We start from the raw sequence: 16,706 nt of genomic DNA, 5'->3' as shown, positions 1-16,706 counted from the left end.
TTATCAAAATTCTTCTTGACCAGTGCTTGATAATTACACTCATGGGAGAGGTAGAATTTCTCTAACATACATTATATTTGTTATAGATTGCTGTCAAGTATATGCTTAAAAAAATAAGTATTTTCTTGATTTAACACTTTTTTAATAGGGACAGTGCAATACTCTCACATTATTTGAGATGTGTAAATGAATAGTAAAAAGACACATTTTTTTTTTAAATTTCACTTAAATTAAAGGTCACAGTGACCTTGAAATAGGTCGTGACACACCCTCTACCTAAGATGCATAAACTGGCCAAGTTTGATGATTGTAAGTCTTACAGTTTTCTAGTTATGGGCCGGAAAGGATTTTTCCATATTTGGCTATAACTTCTTAATTAAAGGTCAGAGCGACCTACTTTTTGTGCACGACACACCTTCTACCCAAGATGCATCAGATGACAAAGTTTGATAATCCTAGGCCTAGTAGTATAAAAGTTATGAGCCGGAAATGAAAAAGCTAACAGACGGACAGACGGACGGACACGAAGCCTATAACATAATACGTCCCGTCTTAAGACGGGCGTATAAAAACTATGCTGGACCAAATAATAATTATTTGCCGTTAGAAGTTATTTCTAGCCTTCTTTTTAAAAATCGGGACCAGACTACTGGATGTTTTGTGGTAGGCTTGTCCATTTTCATGCCGGTGATGATGTTTTTCGAGATGAAATTGGAGATTCGTTGTATTTCCTAAACAAATTAAAACTAAACCTATGAATTTGAATGTTCGTTAAAATTTTGACAGCACGAGTAGAATTCCATGACATGTGAACTTCAACTTATCTTTATTGGCATACGACTTTTTACACAATTTACAAATAACCGTGTCCATCTGTAAATTATTTTTGCATGGAGGCCCATCGCCCTTTTTCTGAAAGCCAAAAAAACTCCAAACTTTACATCGTGTTGCACCAGGATATGGATATAATTCGGCGTCAACCTCTTCACCATGCACATTCGCCATTTTGTTTACCGCCGATTAGAGTGACGGCCCTTTGGTGAATATAAAGTTAAACCTGCTCAGCTTGAAAAATACGGCTTGAAAAATATAGCGATCTATCGATGATAATATTTACAATCGACTGTCGCCGATTTGGGCCTTTAAACGACGATTTTTCGATAGTCACCGACTATCGTAACAACACTACTAATGAGTTACCACAAATCATGCCATTCAACTGTCATTTTTAAAGCAAACTAAACAGTTTGCATTTAAGTTTTGACATCAAGTATGGTACTATGACGTAACAGTGGAGATAATCATGCTCATCCCTGGTAGTTCAAGAGAAAATGAACAAATTTATAATTTGTAAGGAATGTTTAAGACAAATAAAAGGAAATGTACATATTTGGGAATGGATTTGCCTTTAAATTTAAACTAATCAGTCAACCAGAAAGATCAGATCAGACCCAACATACAAAAAGACCTACTGAATGATTGATGAAATGAGAGACATTGCCATAGTAGCCAGCATCCACAGTGAAGGGACAATCTCCTGGGTTGTAATCCAGATCAAAGAGGTAGGTCCTACCCACAGCATCATACTGCTTACCTCGGCGCTCAGCTTCCTTGTCAGTGATTACCTGAAAAATACACGAGACTTTTCAATGGCTCATCGAACAGTATCTGGTCACATCTAACAGCAGTGATGCTTTTATGCGAACTTGGATCTTTAACACTTCTGAAGGAATTAATAAGTTGATCAAAAATTTTGTCATATGCTATAACATTACATTTTAATATTAACATATAATGTTCACATCTGAAAACTCTTAGATGAAAATTTGTTTCATCTAATTAAATTCTAAACATTTATTGACAATAAAATTTTACAATGAAAACTTGTTGAAAACCATCCAAGATGACTTTAAAATCTTACTTCTCCGACATATTCTATGACAAAGGACCCCTCCTTTATTTTCTGCAGTGTCTTGACGCCCCAACCTCTGCCATTGGCAGTACGGAACAGGCACACTTTAAACTTCCTTCCTTTCTGTACCACTCTGTTTGGACATTCCGGTCCACATTTACATCTCTTATTACATTCATATATAGGCGTCCCTCGCATGACTCGTAGTCTTTTCTTCTTATAATATGCAAACATTGAACCACACTGTGAGGGGCAGCATGTTTTTTGACTGCTATGACAGTCCTCACATTCACACCCTACAATTGGGTCATCAGGAATAGTGATCCCCTCGCCTGAACGGTAGTCGTTTATATACACAAAGTTTTCCGGGGGCCCCTCTAGGTCTACTAGATTTTCTACTACGATCCCGGCAGGGTCAGTATTGATTCCATTCAAATGTCTTTCCCAGTCTTTCAAGGCTCTCTGAACCTCGATTCTCTTCTGTTTGTAGAATTTGGACCTTGGATTCAGCTGCTTCATTCCTGGTGCCGCTGCTCTGCGTGGTATAAATCTAGACTCTCCATAATTCCCATTTATTCCTCTGTATACTGGCCTCTTTCCTTTCTTGGTGGGACTAGATAATGACATGAGCCCTATTGGGGACAAAGTGTCCCTGACCGGTGCTAGCTTGTGGAAGATTTCATCTACTCGGTTACGCTTAGGATTGGGTGCAAGATCGTCCTCTGAATCCACGATTCTACGTTTTCTTCCTTTGGCCTGGAATTCTTTAAACTCCACCAGTAAGTCTTCACATGACAAATTGTCTTTGGGTTCCCAGGAATTATATGCATTGCTCCAACCTTTCCATTTTATGAGGTAGAAATCTTTGCCCTGCAGGAAGAAAACAGTTTTCAATGAATCAACAAGACTTTTATATAATAATAATAATACTGTAAATCACTTTTTATTCGCGAGAACTTTATTTTTGCGCAATTACGCGAGGCGGTATGCTCGCGAAAATTTCATTTTCGCGTATAATAGAATTCCTTAAGAGTATATAAAGCAATGACCACAACTCATGAAAATTTTGTCTCCCTAATAAAGAGTCAATGACTATCTCGAAAATTAAGTGACCTACAGTAATATAAAAAAAGACTGATTGATTGATTGCATGTTGTTTAACATCCCTCTTGAGAATTTTTCACTCATATGGAGATGCCACCACTTGCTGGTGGAGAGCTACAAATTTTGTCCTATACTCGGCACTCTGGGCCATTGAGCAGCATTGTTTTCATTTATTTCAAAATAAAGGGTAAGAGATCATTTGCAGTAGGCTAGGGGCTGAGGTTTATGAACAAAATCTCTGTGGACCTTAGGGCTGGGACGATACAACTTTTTCTATATCGATACATATCACGATACTTGAGCCACGATACGATATGTATCACGATATATTTAATTGCTCGTAAAATCTTTTTTTGGCATTGAAATAAACAAATTATTTCTTTGCAAATGAGAATAATTTATTCAGAATAGTTGTTTATATGTTGTAAAACAAAAATATTTTACTCAAGTGGTGTTCATTATGATTTACTTCATATCTATATTTATAATTAACTTATCTATTTTTTATATATTAAACCCCAAATGTTAAATAAACAAAGATCAAAGGCCTGAAGGGCCTGCGAGTTGACTCGCTCGAGTTTTTTTCATACATCTGGACACCATATCTTATATTCAGTTTATTTTGCATCCTAAGAGATTGAATATATGTCTCCATAATTGGTTAAAAAATAAAGTGTATATATAATCGCTTTTCCTTCATATATACAGGTTGGCACTAATGGGCTTCCGTACATATTATTGTGAAAAGCAGCACAGCAAACCTGCATTCTATCAAGAATTTAAGCACACTAGCTGCAGTGGTCAGTGTTATGGGATAATTAGTTTAAAGATTCCCACAGCAAATCTGGATTCTAAAAATAGATTTTTCAAGCACTCTAGCTGCAGCTAATGAGAGCAGCAGGTGTTTGTGTTAGGGAGTATTTCAGGTCAATTATAAATAAACTTCAGATGGGAAGCTTAGATCCGCCTAACATGCTTGAATATATATTCAAATTATTCATACGCAGTAATTGTACATCGTACAGATATTTAATCAAAAATTTCTTTAAAAGCTTGAAGACATAAATAAAATAACAATATGAAATTTTATACAGTTTTCACCTCCTAAGTTTATACAATCACTCAAACAAAAGCATTTTTTACTAGAACTATCATATTTGGCGGATGGATCACCTTGAATGCGTGATAAATTTTACAGCTCTGAAACGGCTATGTCAACAGGGAGTAGCTCGCTACGCGAGCCAACTCAAAAAACAGAAGTCAGATTTTTTGGGGCGATATTTTGATATTTTTTCAAATGTATCGATATGTGTATCGTCCTCACATATATCACGATATATCGATATCTCGATATATCGTCCCAGCCCTAGTGGACCTTACAACAAATTTTTACTTCAAAGCAGCACTTTTGTCAATTGAAGCGGTCAATTTGGCCAGTAGCCAGTTCTTAGGGAAACACTGAGCATTGAGGGATCTTTTTCGTGCTGGCACCTACTGTGACACGGGACCCCGATATATACGGTCTCATTCAAAAGAGCGGTCTCCACATCCCATAGTGAGATTCCAACCTGCAATGTAAGGATCGACTCCTTACTTTGTGACTCTAGAGCAGACGCTCTAACCAATGCGCCACACACGCTATGAAACATATCAAAACAGTTGCGATTTATGAAATAATCATAAATATTTTCAAATTTAAATGTTTCTGATGAGGCTGCAGCTCTACTGCTCTGTGCTAATGACATTAAGGAAAAACAAAGTAAACAAAATAAAACCAAGTTTCGAGATAGGAGAAGCAGAGAAATATGACTGATCATCATTTCATATTTTAAGTCAACTCGTCAGTGGTGAAATAAACTTCAACCTTACCTCTTCTTCCACATGATCCAGGATTCTCTCCACTTCCCAGTTATCATCATCATCCCATTTTATTTCTCCTTTCTCTACCACTAAATACAGACAAACATAGCAATTCAAGAAAACTATCACTCATATGTATTGCGTACATATACTATATGTTGAAAAAGACTCAAAAGCCTGAAAGTCTTTAATGGCACTAAACATATTCGAACATCTACTTTTTTGCATGAGTCTGTTCCCCATGATTCTTATTCGCCATGTGTTCCATTTGTCATATATCCCAATCGTCCTATTGTAAATATTTTATGTCAACATTATCTTTGGATTTTAAGCCATTTCTTTCTTTTTTTAAAATTTTATTTACTGTAAACCAACTTTTATTCGCAATGACTTTAATTCGCGATTTACTAGGGTTAAACTACTTCGTGGCAATTAATTTTCGTGATCTAGCCTTGTTTGATATGGTTTTAATAGGCACAGAGACTTTAAGGACTGGCTTGCAGGGAGAAATATTCGCGATGACAAGGCTCTCACGAACTTCACGAAAATTTCTCGCACCCAAATAAAAGTTGGTTTACAGTATTAGAACACTGTTAATGAACTTTGTTTTACGTGTACAATATTTGGTTGTAAATTGATTTTTTAACAACTTAGTGAAGATTTGAATTAGCGCTTCCTGAGTGTGCTTTAAACGTCATTGAATATATGTATAAAAAAAAAAGACATTTAGCGATGTACTTGACAAAGCAGGAGATGCTTTCCGCGAAAGGTGCTAAATAAAATACACAGCCAAATGTAATATGTTTACAGTATATAATAATTAAATGTTCTTTCCATTCATACTTAATGACTTTATTTCTGATTTTAATAGTAATTAAAGACTTAATTGGTTTAATTGCTGCCAATTTAGTAATTACTGTAAGGGAACACTTTCTTTGTTAGTTTTTTCAAGTTCATATTAGCATTTATATATTTTAGAAAATAATTAAGGAAGTTGAAATTGGGCTTCTAAAAATGTTCACAGGCCATGCAACCTCCGACAAGGTTACTTTTTTAGGAATCTTTTATTCTTAATTTTTTAAATCCTGCTGAACTTTACTTATGAATTAAAATTAATGGAAATCACATCAATTACTTTAGTTTTTCAAAAAATTTCTTTAACGTTAAAGAATAATTAATTTTGATTTAAACAAAAATTCATAAAATTCTTTAAAATCAAAGGAACTTGTGAAAATTAACTGACTAACATATTATGAGGGAACATGTTTTAGAGTGAACAGATTCTGGGCGAACGAGAAAAAGATCTAACGGCATCAAGGGAAAATGCGTTTTAGGGCGAACAAACATACAAACATTTAAATGCGCATCGCAAGTAGTGCTGGGTATCGCGACGGAAAAATCGTATCGCAATATTATATTTCGTATTGCAATATATCACGATATAAATATTTAATAAATTTTTGCTTTTCGTCAAGGTTAAATGAAAACATAAACTCAAATAACATGTATTCTCGAGTTGATTTTCCAATTGCCTGATCGCATTGTATCGGCGCAGGTGGCAATATAAGTTTTTTTGTGGCACAACTTGTTGAATTCAATTATTAAAGTTGTAATACTCAGATTTAGCTTTAACATGAAGGGGTTTCAATTAACAGTTGACGTCGTTTTGTTTTAGAAATAGACATGTCTCTGGTTTCTGATCACACTTCGCTTGCCGCCATATTTTACCTTGAAAAGGGCAAATAACTCTTTTTGTAACAATTAATAGCATATCGAACCCGAACCGGTATTCACAAAAAAAATACCGCGATATGTATTGTGAAGAACGAAATCGGGATACACCGGTTAACCGGTAATATCGCACAGCACTAATCGCAAGTACTGAAAATCAATTCCTGTTGGAGACGGCAAAATTCCCCATTTTATTAATTGATTATGTTACTAGTTCAGACGATTTTGTGGCACCTAAATATATCAAGTCATGAAGCCTGGAAAATGTCAGATATTTATGACTAGCCCAGTGAATAATTTTATTATATATATTTTATTTTTAACCTGTCTTACCGACACTCACACTGTAAACAGATGTATCGGACTAACACCGTTACACATCAATTTGACCAAAGAAAATGGTTTTTGACTGCACGTGTCAATGTCATAACTCATAATAAAAACAGCATGCAGGAATATAACTCTTGGCATTATCCTGTTATTCGCTCCGCGGAGTGAATAATATTTGACGTTGTTGACGTAACGTCAAAACATTCCTTGGATGCAGAAATAGCAAATAAAACTAAAACAAACCTCAGTACGATCCATTTATCTTAGGTCAAGGTCGAAATTAAAAATAAGATCTCAGGTGAAACTAATAACAGTAATGAGAAAATGCATTCCTTACTAACATTTATATAATAACAAGAGGCCCACGGTCCTTATAGGTCACCTGAGCATTATGCAACAACTTTCCAGTTACAGTGTATTGAATTTGATTCATGTTTTAAGCCAGATGCTATATGGCATTCACAATTTTGAAAGGGCGCCATTGATCATCATAACAATAAACTTAGCAGTTGCTTAGCTTGGTTACTGAATACCCATACGCAGGGTAGGGGAACAAAAATGCACTCCAACTAATCAGTAATATTCATCAATAATCAGTAGTGCCCCTAACACGCTGACATAAACCCCTGACCCTAGGTTGCACAAATTTTTAAAAGGCACCCTTAAAATTGCCTATCAAAAAGTAAATAAATGTTTTATAAATACAAAGGACCAGATTTCAAACAATTAATTCATTTTCAGTATATAAGTAGAGCCCCCCCCCCCACCCCTGACCCTGGGGCCTTGAAATTCACAATTCTGCAAGATTAGGGCCCTTGCTCATCATAACTATATAGATAGTTCATCTGCTTCATACCCAGAGACAGAGAAGAAAACTTTCAATGATTTAATGTATTTTCACTATATAATCAATAGAGCCCCACCCTAACACCAGAACCCCAGACCCTGGGGCAATGAAATTCATAATTTTAGAAAAGGCATTCTTGCTCATCATAACTATGCACTTACTTAGTTTATTTAATACCTAGGAGCAGAGAAGAAGATTTTCAAAGAATTCATGTATTTTCACTTTATAAACAATAAAGCCCCCCCCCCCAGAACCCCAGACCCTGGGGCAATGAAATTCATAATTTTAGAAGAGGCATTCTTGCTCATCATAACTATGCACTTACTTAGTTTATTTAATACCTAGGAGCAGAGAAGAAGATTTTCAAAGAATTCATGTATTTTCACTTTATAAACAATAAAGCCCCCCCCCCCCTCCACCAGAACCATTGATGCTGGGGCCATAAAATTCACAATATTTGTAGAGGCACTCTTGCTCATCATAACTATGCACTTAGTTAGTTTATTTAATACCTAGGAGCAGAGAAGAAGATTTTTAAAGAATTCATGTACAGTGGACCTTCAGATATCCGGACGCCAGATATCCGGATACTTCAGTATCCGGACGATTTCTCATCGGAACAAAATTTTTAAATGTTATTTTGTCTTGTTTAACTGGTGATTCAGATATCCGGATGCTTCACATATCCGGACAAATTGACTGGGAACCAAAGCGTCCGGATAAATGAGGGTCCACTGTATTTTCACCATATGATCAATAGAGCCCCCGCCCAACACCAGAACCCTTGATCCTGGGGCCATAAAATTCACAATTTTGGTTGAGGCACTCTTGCTCATCATCACTAAGCACTTAGTTAATTTATTCAATACCTAGGAGCAGAGAAGAAGATTTTCAATGAATTAATGTAATTTCACTATATAATCAATAGAGCCCCCCCCCAACACCAGAACCCTTGATGATAGGGCCATTAAATTCACAATTTTGGTTGAGGCACACTTGCTCATCATAACTTAATGCACTTACTTAGTTTATATAATACCTAGGAGCAGAGAAGAAGGTTTTCAAAGAATTCATGAATTTTCACTATATAATCAATAGAGCCTCCCCCCCCTCAACACCAGACCCCTTGACCCTGGGGCCATAAAATTCACAATCTTGGTTTAGGAACACTTGCTTATCATAACTATGTACTTAGATAGTTTATTTAATACCTAGGAGCAGAGAAAAAGATTTTCAAAGAATTCATGTATTTTCACTTTATAAACAATAAAGTCCCCCCCCACCAGAACCATTGACGCTGGGGCCATAAAATTCACAATTTTTGTAGAGGCACTCTTGCTCATCATAACTATGCACTTAGTTAGTTTATTTAATACCTAGGAGCAGAGAAGAAGATTTTCAAAGAATTCATGTAATTTCACTATATAATCAATAGAGCCCGAGCCCCCCCCCCCCAACACCAGAACCCTTGACCCTGGGGCCATAAAATTCACAATTTTGGTAGAGGCGCTCTTGCTTATTGTAACTATTTACTTACTTGGTTTATTTAATACCCAGGGACAGAGAAGATGATTTTCAAAGAAATCATGTATTTTTACTATATAATCAATAGAGCCCCACCCTAACACCAGAACCTCTGACCCTGGGGCCATAAAATTCACAATTTTGGTAGAGGCACTCTTGCTCATCATAACTATGTACTTAGTTGGTTTATTTAATACCCAGGAGCAGAGAAGATTTTCATAAAATTCATGTATTTTCACTATATAATCAATAGAGCCCCGCCCTAACACCAGAACCCCTGACCCAAGGGCCATGAATTTCACAATTTTGGTAGAGGACTCAATGCTGATTACAATCATGCAAACAGTTTGACTGCTTGATGTCCAGGAGTAAAGAAGAAGATTTTTAAAGATTGCATTAATTTTAGTGGTTTTGGCCCCACCCCTCAGGCCCCAGGGGGGCAGGGATCATGAAATTCACAATTTTTGTTCCCCTACACCCATAGATGCTTTGTGCCAAATTTGGTTGAAATTGATTGAGTGGTTGCAGAGAAGAAGCTGAAAATGTTCAAATGTTAACACACGATGGACGACGGACGACGGACGTCGCACGACGACAGACGAAAACGGATGGTAATAGGTCACCTGAGTTTACTCAGGTGACCTAAAAATGCAAGTATCAAGTGTTTTGTTATTCTTAAAATTTAAAGAATACAAATGTATGAATTAAAGAAATCCAAAACATTCTCCGTTTTCATTTATATATATTTAATGAATGAATATAGTGTGAAAATTATTCGCACCGGTGCGAATAACAGGAGTATATATATACAGACGAAGTTCCAGATTTCAAGCTAAAATGCCCAGGAAAGGGAAGTATTCCCGGGAAAAGGGTTTATTTGGGGGAGAGAATATAAAAAAATGGGGCTTGGATATTTTTGGGGGGAGACACTCTAAAATACATTTAATGAATGGATATAGTGTGAAAATTATTCGCACCGGTGCGAATAACATTAGTATATATATACAGACGAAGTTCCAGATTTCAAGCTAAAATGCCCAGGAAAGGGAAGTATTCCCGGGAAAAGGGTTTCTTTGGGGGAGAGAATATAAAACAAGAGGCCCACGGGCCTTATAGGTCACCTGAGCATTATGCAACAACTTTCCAGTAACAGTGTATTGAATTTGATTCATGTTTTAAGCCAGATGCTATATGGCATTCACAATTTTGAAAGAGGCACCATTGATCATCATAACAATACACTTAACAGTTGCTTAGCTTGGTAACTGAATACCCATACGCAGGGTAGGGGAACAAAAATGCACTCCAAGTAATCATCAATAATATTCAGCAATAATCAGTCGTGCCCCTAACAAGGTAACATAAACCCCTGACCCTAGGTCCTAACATTGCACAAAATTTTAAAAGGCACCCTTAAAACTACCTATCAAAAAAATAAATAAATGTTTTATAAATACAAAGGAGCAGATTTCAAACAATAAATTCATTTTCAGTATATAAGCAGAGCCCCCCCCCACCCAACCCCTGACCATGGGGCCTTAAAATTCACAATTCTGTAAGATTACGGCCCTTGCTCATCGTAACTATATAGGTAGTTCATCTACTTCATACCCAGAGACAGAGAAGAAAATTTTCAAAGATTTAATGAATTTTCGCTATATAATCAATAAAACCCCGGCTTAACACCAGAACCCTTGACCCTAGGACCATAAAATTCACAATTTTTGTTGAGGCCATCTTGCTAATCATTACTATGCACTTAGTAAGTTCATTTAATACCTAGGAGCAGAGAAGAAGATTTTCAAAGAATTCATATTTTCACAATAAAATCAATAGAACCCCCCCCCCCCCCAACACCAGAACCCTTGACCCTATGCACTCAGAAAATTCACAATTTTGGTAGAAGCACTCTTTCTTATCATAACTATGCACTTATTTTATTTAATACCTAGGAGCAGAGAAGATTTTCAAAGAATTCATGTATTTTCACTATATAATCAATAGAGCCCCCCCCCCCCCCACCCCCCAACACCAGAACCCTTGACCCTGGGCCATAAAATTCACAATTTTGGTAGAGGCACTCTTGCTTATCATAACTATGCACTTAGTTAGTTTATTTAATACCTAGGAGCAGAGAAGAAGATTTTCAAAGAATTCCTGTATTTTCACTATATAATCAATAGAGCCTCTCCCCCCAACACCAGAACCCTTGACCCTGGGGCCATAAAATTCACAATTTTGGTAGAGGCACTCTTGCTTGTCATAACTATGCACTTAGTTAGTTTATTTGATACCAAGGAGCAGAGAAGAAGATTTTCAAAGAATTCATGTATTTTCACTATATAATCAATAGAGCCCCCCCCCCCCCAACACCAGAACCCTTGACCCTGGGGCCATAAAATTCACAATTTTGGTAGAGGCACTCTTGCTTATCATAACTATGCACTTAGTTAGTTTATTTGATACCTAGGAGCAGAGAAGAAGATTTTCAAAATAATTCATGTATTTCACTATATAATCAATAGAGCCCCCCCCCCCCAACACCAGAACCCTTGACCCTGGGGCCATAAAATTCACAATCTTGGTAGAAGCACTCTTGCTTATCATAACTATGCATTTAATTAGTTTATTTGATACCAAGGAGCAGAGAAGAAGATTTTCAAAGAATTCATGTATTTTCACTATATAATCAATAGAGCCTCTCCCCCCAACACCAGAACCCTTGACCCTGGGGCCATAAAATTCACAATTTTGGTAGAGGCACTTTTGCTTATCACAACTATGCACTTAGTTAGTTTATTTAATACCTAGGAGCAGAGAAGAAGATTTTCAAAGAATTCCTGTATTTCACTATATAATCAATAGAGCCCCCCCCCAACACCAGAACCCTTGACCCTGGGGCCATAAAATTCACAATTTTGGTAAAGGCACTCTTGTTCATCATAACTATGCACTTAATTAGTTTATTTAATACCTAGGACCAGAGAAGAAGATTTTCAAAGAATTCATGTATTTTCACTATATAATCAATAGAGCCCCCCCCCCCCAACACCAGAACCCTTGACCCTGGGGCCAGAAAATTCACAATTTTGGTAGAGGCACTCTTGCTTATCATAACTATGTACTTAGTTGGTTTATCTAATACCCAGGAGCAGAGGAGAAGATTTTCAAAGAAATAATGCATTTTCACTGTATACTTATTTAGCCCCACCCTAGCACTAGAACCCCTGACCCCAGGGCCATGAATTTCACAATTTTGGTAGAGGACTCAATGCTGATTACAATCATGCAAATAGTTTGACTGCTTGATGTCCAGGAGTAAAGAAGAAGATTTTTAAACATTGCATTAATTTTAGTGGTTTTGGCCCCACCCCTCAGGCCCCAGGGGGGCAGGGATCATGAAATTCACAATTTTTGTTCCCCTTCACCCATAGATGCTTTGTGCCAAATTTGGCTGAAATTGGTTCAATGGTTGCAGAGAAGAAGCTGAAAATGTTCAAATGTTAACACACGACGCACGACGGACGACGACGGACGAAAACGGATAGCAATAGGTCACCTGAGTTTACTCAGGTGACCTAAAAATGGGGCTTGGATATTTTTGGGGGGAGATACTCTAAAATACATTTAATGAATGGATATAGTGTGAAAATTATTCGCACCGGTGCGAATAACAGGAGTATATATATACAGACGATCTTTCCATGTTCAAGCTAAACTGGAATATTTGGTGGATGTTCATTGTGAGAAAAGTATTTTTAAAATGGATGAAAATAGAGGTATACTTATTAGCACCAATGCGAATAAACGGGGGAAGATTTTTACAAAGACCATACTGAGTATAACTGAACCATGGCAATAAGGTGAACACTATTCATGCATTCGGTCATTGTTCGTATTGTTAAGTAGTAAACGTGAAAGCGTGTTTTTTTTGGATTTTTGTTATGGTATTCAATTTGAATTAGGTCTGATATAGTACACAGGAAATAAAATCATGTATGTACAGAGATTCATTCACTGTTCGAATGATATTGTAAACTCACTTGGATATATACCTGTACCACTTCAAGGCATGGATTCCTTAATTTATAGAACAATATAATTTAAGTAGCATAAAAATATGGTTTATTCCGTTACAGGTGTATAAATAAACATACAATTTATCACATTTCTACATGTTTTTGAGTCCTACGCAATGAAATTTAACATGTAAGCAAACAATGGACAAAACAAGAAGATATACCATGTGGTTTATTCCGTGACAAAACAAGCGTAAAAACATAACATATTACATTTTATTCCCTGATAAATGTATAAACATAAAATTATTCATGAAAATATTGTTCATTCCGTTAAATAATATAGAAATTAAATTGATAACAGTTTTCGTTTTCCTCATGCATATAAGAGACATTTACGGAATAAACGTTATATATACCAAATAATTCTCTCACATTTAAAATTTTACTCAATAAACCATGTAGTTTATTTCGTAATAAAACAAACATAATATATAACATTTTATTCCCTGATAAATGTATAAACATGAAATCATTTATGAAAATACTAGCTGTTTATTCCATTAAATAGTATGTATAGAGAGTAAATTAATTGATAACAGTTGCCGTTTCCTCATGCGTATTAAGAGAAATTCACGGAATAAACGCTATACATTGCATTGAATAATTCTCTCACATCTAAAATTTTATCCAATATGCCCTGTAACGAAATTTAGTCGTGATAAAAAAATTACCACGGAATAAAGGCTAATATCTGAAAGTATTTATGTATTCTTTCAACATGTTCAAAGGCAAGTATAAATATGAAGAAAAACGTAACGTCAACAACGTCAAATATTATTCACTCCGCGGAGCGAATAACAGGATAATGCCTAACTCTTCTTTATCATGTTTGTTTCCTTATGCAAATGAAAGTGTGTGTTTAAAGAAAACTTACATTTACTGACAAGCTTTTGTGCAACAAATGGCCCCACTTTCTTCAGTGTGAGATACAGCAAATATCGATTGGTGTCCGGAGAAAACTTCAGCTCCTGTTTTTGACAGGTTCTCTGTAGATCTAAAATATCTGATAAGCATGGTACGCGAGATTCAAATATTTCAATAATACCCATTTTTTCAATTACCAATTTTGCTATATTCTAAGCATCAGATACTTTTAACCAGAACATCATGTCAACATTCTAAGCAAGTGCGAAAAATGGCGCGCATTTGAAATATCATTTCCATATCCGGTTAGCTTTCTGATTGGTCAATAATGGTCGTACTATTTACGTGGATAACAAGTTTTCCACTTTTCTTAAATTTATAGGTTATTTACAGGTACTTGGTTATGCATATCGATGAATGTTTTCATATCAGAACACCGAGTGTGGTTTTTATGTTACAGAGTTTTTTTAAAAGAAAAACGAAAAAGTTTCATAACTACCCAAATGACACAAAATACAATTCGACTCACAGACTTTTCGGTCCGTAAATCTTATGGTGCACAAACAATATTTCGAGTTAAGGAGTTAAGTGTGTTTATTACGGTTGCTGGTGAAGAACATGGTATGATTTTTTTTTTACCAATTCATGCAATTATTGCCACAAAATAAAATTCTTGGCCTGAAATAAACTACTTTTCATTTGTTACATTAAAAGTTTATATATAAAGTTTTAAACTAAAAAAAAAAAACTTATCTTGAGATAAGTTTTAACTTGAGGTTTAAACTTTTAATGTAACACTTTTAATCTGTATTATATATATAAATATATATATATATATATATATATATATATATATATATATATAAATACGAGCCTGTGCTCACAATACCTAAGGGTGACTGGAAATTGGAAGCCCCCCGTTTTTTGAAAATACCCATACAGAAGGGTAGAAGCCCCAATAAAGTGGTAGAAGCCCCATAAAATTGAATGAAATGGGGTACATAAAACCCTACGGTGATGCTTAAATAAATGATATCGAAATCTGTAAATTTTTATAGCCAATTTTACCTCAGAGTCGACAGAAATCGGGCGCCATTACTGGTTTACCGTACACCACGCCCGATCTAATTTCGAAGCGAGCTGCTGTTTATCATCGTATAGATAAGGTTAAAATTATTCATTTTAATTTTAATGTTTTTTATGCAAGATTTATATCAAATATTATGTAATAAATATTTTTTGAAATCAAGAACATTAGCCATTAAGATAATTTAAGATTTTTTTTTTTTTTTTTTTTTTTGAATTTAGAGAAATTCATAATTTAGAGATATGATTATATCCAAAAGCTTCAAAGCAACAATAATAATAAAAAATAGTAATGATAATTAATTAATAATTACTTATATTTTTCAAAGAGAACAAAAAAAAATAAATTTCAAAATATGAAAATACTGAATTTATTTTTGAGATTTTAGACAAATTATGAATTTAGAAATATAGAAATATGAAATTCAAAAGTTCAAAGCAATAACAATAATAATTAAATTTTAAAAATGAAAATAATAATTACTTATATGTTAAAAGAGAACAAGAAGTAAATCAATGTCAAAATATGAAAATACTGAAACCTGGAAAGAAATAGTAAATTAAAAGAATACCGGTATATCAATTTTCAAATATATAGATATTTTATTTCAAAGTAACCTTTTTATGTTCTTTTCTTAGAAAAAAATTCAGATGTTTTAAATATTTTACATCAGTTGTTTACATTTTGAATTGTCTTTAAATTAAAACAAATATGAATTTAAAAAAAAGTAAAGTAAAAAAACCACACCACAAAATAAAATATAACGAAATTTTAGATTGAATTTTAACTACGAAAAAATCTCAATGTGGTTAAGTGAATTGAAAATCTTTTATCATCTCCAAGCATAGGTATTTTATGTAATTTTACATTTCATTGCCAGTTGAATCTGTCGACTAAAAATTTCCATTGCCTCTCTGTTCAAACTAATCCCATCTTCACGCCAAATGTTTTTATTTGAATTCATTAAACCCCTGCATCTCCAAAATATCACATTCTGAAAAGTCATATTTCCTTCGTAGTGTGTTATTTATGTCAACAACAAAATTGTACTTTCCTGAAATGGTTCCACAAATCATTTGCCTAAACAGACTTCCAATAAATATTTTCTGAACCGAATCATTTCTTAACAGTTTTTATATGCCCGTCTTCAGACGGGACGTATTATGTTATAGGCTTCATGTCCGTCTGTCTGTCCGTCTGTCCGTCCGTCCGTCTGTTAGCTTTTCTCGTGTCCAGCTCATAACTTGAATACTATAAGGCCTAGAGTTATCAAACTTTGTCAGCTGATACATCTTGGGTAGAAGGTGTGTCGCACACAAAAAGTAGGTCACTCTGACCTATAATTAAAAAGTTATAGCCAAATAT

At 35.0% G+C, this 16,706-nt stretch overlaps 1 protein-coding gene across 1 annotated transcript in view; it reads right to left on the bottom strand.

Moving 5' to 3' along the window:
- Positions 1-14,560, bottom strand: part of LOC134236153 (histone-lysine N-methyltransferase SUV39H2-like) — a 35,664-nt gene extending 21,104 nt beyond the window's left edge. Inside the window, exons 1-4 of the mRNA XM_062718330.1 lie at positions 14,265-14,560; positions 4,886-4,965; positions 1,922-2,782; positions 1,473-1,625 (exon numbers count right to left, since the gene is read on the bottom strand). Of these exons, the coding sequence (XP_062574314.1) occupies positions 1,473-1,625; positions 1,922-2,782; positions 4,886-4,965; positions 14,265-14,439 (1,269 nt within the window). The 5' untranslated portion in view covers positions 14,440-14,560. The remainder of the gene's footprint in view (positions 1-1,472; positions 1,626-1,921; positions 2,783-4,885; positions 4,966-14,264) is intronic.
- Positions 14,561-16,706: the final 2,146 nt, after the last annotated feature.

Source organism: Saccostrea cucullata, unplaced genomic scaffold, assembly GCF_032062105.1.
Source record: "Saccostrea cucullata isolate Sc308-1 unplaced genomic scaffold, CSIRO_AGI_Scuc_v1 ctg765, whole genome shotgun sequence".
Classification (NCBI taxonomy): domain Eukaryota; kingdom Metazoa; phylum Mollusca; class Bivalvia; order Ostreida; family Ostreidae; genus Saccostrea; species Saccostrea cuccullata.
The sequence above is the reverse complement of the archived record's forward strand: the minus strand, read 5'-3'. Positions and strand labels throughout refer to the sequence as shown.